Raw genomic sequence first — 9,922 nt, 5'->3', positions numbered from 1 at the left:
GCAGCACACATATTTAGCCCTTCAATAATCAATAAAGGTTATTCAGAGTTTGTGAATCGCAAGCATACAGAACTGCAGCGGCAGGCCTTTGCTCAAGTTCAGTGCTCTCCACTACAGAATCTTTCAGGCTGACATATTTTGCTTATCCAATCAAAACCAATGCCATTGATTGGAGTCGGTGACTGAAGGGTGTAATTGGGTGCCATTCATGCAGAAGGAAACTAGTGGCTTAATGGATGGCATTAAATCCAACATCGATGGAAAGTTTGTACAGTATCTTTTCCAATGATTCCCCATTTGTTAAAATAATGTGCTTGTGGGACGACCAGTGCAAGAGAGAAGTGGGTCAAAAACAGTTGTGGCTGCTCTCCTCTTGGAATCTACGCTGTCGTTTGCTGTCAGATGATTTGACTCCATCAGGGGAAAATGAAAAAACCCTCCAGTAGCGGCATGCTAATCAACAGGCATGCATGTATACACACGCACACACATACACACACACGTGCACGCACGCACGCACGCACACGTCCACTCATGTTTTGTTAGGGTGCGTTTGTTTTGAATAATGGCTCGATTTGCATGGCAAATCAATGCGTTGCTGCACAAAGTTCTCGGCTGCAGTCTCATCACATGCAGTGTTAACACATCCGTTCAGACAGCACAGAGCAAGAGGGGGCCGGCTTTTCAACACTTGTTCCTTTTCAATGCATTTTGCCAAAATAAGTGAATATAATACAAGAATCTGCCATCCTTGTTTCCTCACACAGATGTTTTTGCCATCGGGGACCCGAATCAGTCCACCATCCTGGCAGTGTCCATCGCCGGGGGCATCATCCTCCTCATTTTCCTGGTGACCTGCTTTGTCGTCAGCGGCCGGTAAGGACAGCAGACATCAAAGTGTGTGAAAAGATATTGTCTTTGAGGCGATTTTACGCCGGGGCCGGGGGGGCATCAAATGTACATGTGGCACGAACAGAATCCTCCCCTAACGCTCTGGCTCCATATCTCACCGCCATGTGAGAGGGATTACACATAAGGGGCGCCGAAGTCGTGGATCCATCTTTGACACTGGGGCGGAATCTCACTAAAGGCGATATTATTGTGTATGTGAAGGGCACGGCTCTCTAAGATCACTCTCTTTGAAGGTTAATGGACTGTCTCTGGGAACGCCAAAAGGAGGAGAAGGGAGATGAGAGGCAGACGGGGGAGGAAAAAAAAATTGCTGCAATTGTGGAGAGGTGAGAAGATGAAAGGCTGGATAGAAGAAAGGGATGGTGGCGTGTGAAGAAGGAAAGAGGAGTGAAGAAGAGAAGGAAGAGAGGAAGAGTGAGGAGAGGAGAGAGGAGAGAGGAGGGAGGGAGGGAAAAAAATAGTGCGCGTGTGATTTACTGTGCCTGTAACTAAATGTTTATCCTCTATGAGCTCCGACTAGATTAGCGACATGTAAGGAACACACACACACACACACACACACTCATGAACACAAAAGCACACGCCCGTTAATGTACGCAGGCTAAAAACATTAGTATTGATTCCGGTGATTGCTTATCAGGCTGAGTGCTCTATTCACTATTGACTGGGAGGGATGTAATCAGCAGAGACTATCCCGACTGGCAGGCACACGCACGCATGCACACGCACACACACACACACACACACACACACACACACACACACACACGGATGGGACCACATAAACATTTTTTTAATCAGGGTAGAATTACAAGGTTGTGCCTTTAAGAAGCAAAAACAAGGCAGTCAGTGGCGACCGCTAACACACACCACGACGACACAACCAAGCACACCCTGCTAATCAGGTTTCACAGGCCGGGGAGGTGTTAACTGGGTTTTACAGAGGGGTCGATGCTCTGACATCAATGCTAGCTCTCTTTCCCTCACTCCGTCTCTATCCGTCTTTCCTCCATTTAGGGCAGGGGCATACTCAGGGAGGGCGTCAGCCTGATTACTGCTCTCTTTTAAACAACATACATCCCTCGGAGTATGTTGGCGGAGTTGGGGGCTGGCGGTGGTGGTGGTGGTGGTGGTGGTGCGTTTGTAACTCGGGATGAGGCGACGATCAAAGCAGCATCACTGCAGAGAGACAAGGAGAGGGGCTCCTGGGGTTGGGGGGGCCTGGGGGCGCTAGAGGGGGGCACGAGGGAGAGGGTGGGGGAGAGACACAAGTGGAGGATAAAATGAGCTGCATATTGCTGCAGATAGGCAGAGTGACGGCGGGGGGAGGGGTGATGTTGCCAGGAGAGATGCGTACCGAGAAGGTGTCATGGCTAGAAAGAGTGTGTGGGGGAGCAGGAGGTAGAGGGAGGGAAGAAGAAAGAGAAGGTGCAGGGAGTGGCAGATCAAAAGGCCACACCACTGGTGTGTTTTTAAAGGGGGGTTGGGAGGACTGCGATGATGACGGGCTGCCACTGCAACAACGGTGTCACTCTTCAAGTTTAGAGCGACACGGAGAAATTTGCAGATTAGCATCGACCTCTTGACTCTGTGGTGGCAGAGCCCAGGTCTTTCTGTACAAGTCTGCGAGAGCGTTGCCACTGGCTGCAGCTCCAGCAATCCAGTGCCTTTGGAAAACTAAAATCTTGCCGGATGCTGAAGCATAAATTGCAGCAATTCAGCAAAAAAAAAAAAAAAAAAAGACGTATATAAATATATATATATATATATATATATATATATATATATATATATATATATGTATATATATATATATATGTATATAATATACAAAAAATATATAGGCCGAGAAACCAAAGAAAACAAAGGGTGTATTTTTGAAATGAGGCAAGGAAAAAATACTAATTTTAGTGTAAACAGTGGCAAGAGATCAAAAAGAAGAGATCACAAGCTACAGAAAACACCTTATAGTGATGCTTACGTATTTCAGGCTTAAGTATTTAAGCATCAATCAGGTCAATCAGATCAATCTGGTCCATGTCGCACTCCTAACTTACAGCATGTAAAGTGATTCCTTGTGTCAGTTGCAACAACAGTGTCACTCTTTAGACCTGGAGAAATCTCCAGACAAGGGTCATCCTCTGAATCCTCCCCTCTCTGCCCCATCCAATAAACCCTCTTATCCGTCAATCACTCCAGTCCTCCTTCACTCCTTGCACCCCTCCCCGCTTTGACCATTTTTTCCCCATTTTGCTCTGTCGTTTTCTCCTCGGCTTTCATTTCCTGAGCCGCACAAAATTTACATTTGGATTAAAAACCTCTATCTGGCACGTATCAAAAAACTGATGTATTTGGTAAAATCCATTTCATTGTGGATACAGTGATTAAAATGAAATTGAAAGTGACGCCAAGAGTCCTAAAGGGTTGAACTAATTTCCCACTGGATGTTTGAAAATGGCCATTTTCTGCCTTCAATACCATCCTTGTGAAACATTTTCTCCGTACGCCTCCGATGGGAGAGAAGTGCTGGTCGTTCCTGGTTAACACCTTGGTGTTTCAGTGAATGTGCACTCCCAACCACACTTTGTAGTACTGTTTTCCTCGGGTGAACTACACATAAGTAAGCCATAAGAAAAAATAAATAAATTAAGAGCTGCAATAAATAAAATAATAAAAAAAACAGCATCTGTGTTGCTGCCCAGGAATAGCTTGCTGTGATAAAAATAACCTTGGGGTGAAGGCTGGTAGGTGCAGAGCACAAAACATCCACACAAACACCACTCAGGAAAACTGAATGGCACTGACACACACAGGGCCCATCAAGCTGAAGGATTTGGAACTTGACACTTGAAAGTTAGGATGGAAAAAAAATTAAACCCAGATCAAACTGTACAAGCAAATACTAAAAAGAAAGTTTTGGTTGGATAATTTGTCAGAAACATCCATATTAACAGATGCTTATATTAAATCAGAATTGATCAGAGATTAAAATATACAGTACACAGTGCACAAATAGAAGAAAAACCTGCAACTACCAGAAGGACTGCAGTTGGTTCCGCTCTAAACCAAGTCAAGTACTCTAATTGAGCTGCAGTCTGACTTGTAAATGAACCACAGCTGACATGATTTAACATTTTGATCAGGAAGAGGCCACATGTGTCCGTTTCTCCTGGTGGACTTGTAAGCGGAAGAGTTGGCGGCATGCACTGTTGCAAACGTAGACACTAAAGGCACTTTCCCATGAAAGCAAAAGAAAAAAGTACCAGAAACATTTTTAAGCTTCTGGACCTATTTATATCATTTACTTCCTTACTTACTTATACTGTGTTTCTTATTCTTAGCAAACAAAAACACACTGCTGTTGTGTATATTATATATTATATATTATATATTATGTAATATGTATCAAATATAATATAGGATTTAACATTATACATGTATAATGTTAAATCCTACACACCGGACCTTTGGGATTTCGGTTTGAGCTTTGTGCTGATGCCGTTATGAACATTATTCAATTTATAATGTTGTGCCCATGCAGCTTCTGTCCAACTTTGCCACTCACACACACCCTGACAGAGTGTCGTACTCACACACCACAGGCGGGCCACTCTACACAGTTGTGCTTCATTAACGGGCTGATTCGCAGACCATTCTGCTCGGCCCCGTTTTTGTTTAATAAGGTACTGTAATGTCATTGTTACCACAGGAGGGAGAGCTCGTAGGAAAAAAAAAAAAAAGTCAAAAGCTTGTCAGACACAGCGCGACGGTGACAAATCACACCAGCAGTGCCGTTATTATTCCGAGTAAGCAGGCGCAAGTGCGTGTTTGTGCGTGAAGTAGGTGATTTTGTTCTCCCCAGGGAGTTTTTGGCAGGCTGGCAGGTGCGAGCAACTGGCAACAACGCAGATCCAGCAGATGGCCTTTCGCTCGAGACGCATTCTTCCATTCCAGTCGAAGTTTCTCTCAATCCTAGTAAAGCACGTCAACGCTTTTGCGTTACAGCGTCTGCACGAGTGTTCCTTTGTCTGTTTTGTTTGCAGCCTTAACCATGCTCCAGCCTCACATCCACCTTCTCCTCCACAAAGAGCTTCAGGTTGTGGGAATGCGTCTGATCCTGGTGTGTTGTGCTTAATGCTTGAGTTTTGAGTGGAGGAGGTCCATTTCACATTTCAGTCACGTCTCATTCGCTTTCTGACTTGAAAGTCTGCTTGCTGGCCGGTTTGTTTTTTTCCTGAGAGGTAAATATTTAGCAAGGACGGTCAAGGGTCGCGAGGAAATCAACAATACATGAGAGATGTGTTTAATACTTGGTGCAAGATACTGCTGCAGGCCTAGTTTGGAGGGGGAAAACTATTTTTCCAAGGACTCTTTAGGAATGAAAAGAGAAATCAATGCACAGGACGTAGCTGCACAAAGCCTTTTCTTCCATCTCATTAACAGAGAGTGGTAACAGCTCTGTCTGTTCAACACGACCCTGCATCCTGTTGATGTGCGTCCCGTTTTGCGCGCATGAGATTTTTTTTTTTAACTTGGCAGCAGCTGTTGTGGAGCCCAGGGTTATTCTTAAAATCTTAATGGCAACACAGAAGAGAGAGAGAGGGAGGCAGAGGAGGAGTGATGAAAACATGATCCCGAGAGAGAGAGAGAGTGAGAGAGAGTGAGAGAGAAAGAAGAGTGCAAGTTAGAGGTGGTAGAAGGAGAAAAAAAACACAAAAGGCAGAGAATGAAGAAGGGAGGAAACCACAATGCTAATTGAGTGTGCGACAGCCTAAAATTGTGTTGGAACGCCTAAGTGCGCTCCAACACAAAGATGTGAGGAATCTAAATTAAAAACACAGAGGGCTAACACCAAGTAGAGTTAGAGAGGGGTTCTTATTTCCCTGCCTTATTGTGTTTTGCTCAGAAGAGGGAAATAAACACTCCAACAAAAAGCACAGAAAACATGTTTGCCAGATCTCGTGAATGTAAACGTGAAAGAAAAAAAAAGGCAAAGCCTTCTCTCTTCTCTCGTGGGTGGCTCTGCTTGACAATGGCTCCTATAACAATTTGGCAGCAAGGAGACATTTGTGCTCCAACCAATAGGAGTCTGTCTGTGTTTGCTTAAATGGGAGGACGGCAAATGCCAGTGTGACGCTATTAAGACGGTCGTGCATGTGCTATTTGTTGATGCCAGCGCTTTCAATTAATGCTGTCCAGCTTTGGGGTGCGAAGCCGGTACAGCTTGGTCGGCAGAATGCGAAGAAAGTTGCCTGCAAACGGCGCAGTAATAGTCACAGAGTTGCCGCCGGTGCAAAACTATTTCACACGGGAGTAAATGCAAATGAGCAGATGCAGCGGAACTCGATCACATGTTCAATCAGCATCAGCGGAAGGGAGGGAAGGTGGGGAGGTGGCTGTATTTGCCTTTGCAGGGTCTGTTTCAAATCCAGGCAAATCCAAGCGTAATGAGTTCATCAAGCTCTGTTGGTGAAGGGAAAAGAAATTCACTTTGGAATGTCAGAAATATTTAGATACACCACGAGCATTAAGCGGGATTGTATTCCTTCCACTCTCAGTTAACTTTTCTCTGGAGAAACTTCTGCAGTGATCAGAGTCAAACTGACGGCTCCCATTCCAAACCTTTCTCTTCCCTTCCCATACCTATACATCCTTCGCTCCACTTTCCTTCCCACTCTCCTTAATGAGAAGGAGCCTAAAACGAACATATTTCCTAACAGAGTGTTAATGAAACACGGACAGATTTATTGGTCCTAACTCATCAGCTAATCACTTCCTCTTCCTGATAATTAGTCCGGGACGGGTAAATCTTTCTACTCTGTGGGCAAAGAGCATCAAGTCCGTGCCAGATACGATTACGACGGTGGGGCAAGACACAGTCTGTAGAGATCTGACTCTCCCACCCCGGAGTTTTTCCCCGGAGTTTGTGTCTCTGTCACGCCACTCCGGCTCTTGATTAATTAACCGCAAACAGCGTCACTCGCACTTTATTTGCGGTGCCAAGGGCTTTGTGGCAAGGTTTAATTCTGCTGTGAAATAATTAAGAGTGAATTGAATTCACTGTCTTCATTCCCAGTAATTATTTTTTATTTAATAGCTTGATATTAAATAAAATCGCCATTATTATGAGTATTGATAAGAACGCGGGGTGTGTGTGTGTGTGTGTTGCTGTGGTGTAGTGCTGTAGGGTGGCCGTGTCATCTCATTGTGTCATGCTGGAGGGGTGACTAATGATTCACTGATTTCATTTCACTCGTCAGTGTGATTAGCGGAGGGGAAAACAAGGCGAGGAATCAGGAAATGAAAGGAAAGAGGGCAGGAAAGGAAGGACGGCTGACTGATCTCCGTCGAGCGCCCGCCGTCTCACACAGTATTCATTTCTTCTCCCGTCCTCCTATGAACAGACGGTCAGCCATGAAAAAGAGAAGCTACGTCTGCAAACTCCCTCTCTCAGCCTTGGTCACATCTCAGGTTAACACAAACTGGTGCATCAACTTCCTAACCAGTGCCTCCCCGGATTCAACTTTCTTTTCAAGGTTGTGTCCATGCCCACTTTCATTTTTTTCTCTTTCTGTTCCCTCGGTGCATAATCACACTCTTTATCCAGTCCTGCCAAGGTTTCCCCTCCGTTTGATCTCTCTTCGCTGCTCTTCTCTTGCCTTTTTCCCTTGTTTCCCACTGTTTGCCCTTCTTTATCTTCCACTTGACACTTCAGTACTCCCTCTCAACCTCACCTCACCTTATTTTTCATCATCCCACCCCCTCGGCGCTTCGAGTCTGACAGGAACTCCAGTGACTCTATTGACACTTCAGTGTATTTTTTTTTTTCTTGAACTATTACAACTTTAGGTCAAGTGAACCAGCAAAAAGAGAGACTGGGGAGAGAGATTCTCCTCGTCGTGGTATAAACTTTGTATCTTACAGGGTCACTACTGTTCCTTTGACTTTAAGGACACAAAAAGAGCACGAGAATCAGAGAGCACTGCTTCATTCTCCGGAGAACGGATCAGACCAACATTGTGCAGGAAAATTATCTATCCTACCTATCAGAGCCCAGTAGAGGCTAATAGACAACTCAATGAAGGCATTATAGTGACAAAATCAGATTAGAGAGGGAAAATAAACACATGACTCTTGTTATATTCAGTGGATTCTGTCTGCATGAGTCTCACAGCATAAAGGTTGTGGGTTTGATTCTCTGTCTCGCTGTCTTTTCACGTGATATTTGCATGGTGCCCCTTCTTCCATGGGCATTCCCTGGTTCTCCAGCTTCCCTTCACAGCCCTGAGACACAAGGCACACTAGACCCAGGCCATGTGCATTCAAAGACAATATATTTTTTTTAATACCTGACCTCCAAGAAAATGCGTGGTACAGAAGAAGCCACCCTCAAAAATGTTAGCATCTACTGAAACCAACAGAAACTGCAGTTTTGTCCCTTGATCCATTTGATTTTCGACATCTCCGCTCCACTTTCTTTCACAGGTCACCAACATTCCTGCTTTCATCTCCTTGTCGTGATTTCACTTTTTAGTCATTGCACTGCTCTTTCATTTTTCCCAACGTGTCCTACAGCCCTCAGGCTTTACCTTCAGCTCCTATGAAACACAACAACCAACTGCCTTTCTGCAGGCTTCCCTTCAAGTTTCCAGCTGCCTTCCTTTTCCCTCTCTTCAGTCTTTCCTACATCTGATTGCTTGTTAGTTGGTATGCATGCCCCGGACCCCCATTGTGCGTTCTTGCCTGTCAGCACTCTCTTTTTTCCATCTCCCTCTCCACCACTTTCTCTCTCTCAATCTTTTTTCTCTCTCATGCCATCCACTGTTTTCTATGACAACGCGGTACAAAGAGAGCAGAAGGGGACTGGGCCAGTTGGGGGCATAAGAATGGACAGCAGGAAAAGAAGACAGTAGGAAGACGTGGCCTCATGGACAGATGAACGTTTTCACTTAAAAGAAGAATTAAAAAGGGAAAATATGACGCCCCGGGGAGACAAAGGCTAGAAAGTGAGGAGAAGGAAAGAGAGGGAGAACAAGGGAGGGGCCAGGCTTTAATATATGGATGGAGTGCTCGGAAGGTGGAGGCCTGCAAGCAGAATGACAAATGGGTCTCGAGTGACAGAGTATTATATTAAAAAGTAAATTGATATGCAAATGTGGAGTGTGTGGCTTTGGAGGACAGGGATAGCCTGTTGTCCTCACTGGAGTGGAACAGGGAGAGGCAGAGGGGAAGGTGAGAGCCTGCATGCGATAGCGATATCGCAGTCCATTAAAGTGTGTTTTTTTTCCCGATTGGCGCAGGTGAGTGTGTGCGTGTGTGCGCCGGAGTTGGGCACGCACTGTGTGGAAATGGCAGACTACAGTGAATTGCATTTCAGCTGAGTGGAACAATGAGTCGTCACGCACGAACAGACAGCGGCAACTTCACTTTGTAGCAAGGAAACACAAGGCGGAGAGATGACTGTGCAAACTATTATTAAAATAGATAGATAGATAGATACATACATACATACATACATACATACATACATACATAGATAGATAGATAGATAGATAGATAGATAGATAGATAGATTTAGTCTTTGCTGTCTGTTTTTAGCACAAAAAGAAATTTTCAGCAGCCAGTTTTGGGTTGGATACTCGACAGGCATGTCTTTGAACAAGAAATACACTTGTGTCCTGCTTTGCTGTGCCAGACACATTACAGAGAAGCCAGAAACATTCATGTGTCGCCTGGTTTGAAAGCCCCTTTTTTCCTATACTATTCTTTTTTTTTTTTATCCTATTCAAATAGTATTTGAATATGTTTGCATTTTCTTTCTTACTCTTGGGCTTCAACCACGTAGAGACCTTTGTGTGTGTTTTGCATGACAAACAGTGTCTGCAACATGAGAAAACAGTTGCGATTAGGCATACAAAGGAAAAGCAAACACAAGAATCACTGCATGGATTTGTCTGGCAAAAGACTTTACAATGAATAAGAGAACTAGAAAGACTGTTTGACGAAAAGA

At 44.6% G+C, this 9,922-nt stretch overlaps 1 protein-coding gene across 1 annotated transcript in view; it reads left to right on the top strand.

Moving 5' to 3' along the window:
* The window catches only part of LOC142885031 (ephrin type-A receptor 3-like), a 71,440-nt gene that overhangs the window by 42,375 nt on the left and 19,143 nt on the right, over positions 1-9,922 (top strand). The window contains exon 10 of the mRNA XM_076021119.1: positions 768-876. Coding sequence (XP_075877234.1) covers positions 768-876 — 109 coding nt within the window. The remainder of the gene's footprint in view (positions 1-767; positions 877-9,922) is intronic.

Source organism: Nelusetta ayraudi, unplaced genomic scaffold, assembly GCF_046127955.1.
Source record: "Nelusetta ayraudi isolate G7.1 ecotype Tasmania unplaced genomic scaffold, CSIRO-AGI_Nayr_v1 ptg000011l, whole genome shotgun sequence".
In the NCBI taxonomy this organism is placed as follows: Eukaryota; Metazoa; Chordata; class Actinopteri; order Tetraodontiformes; family Monacanthidae; genus Nelusetta; species Nelusetta ayraudi.
The sequence above is the reverse complement of the archived record's forward strand: the minus strand, read 5'-3'. Positions and strand labels throughout refer to the sequence as shown.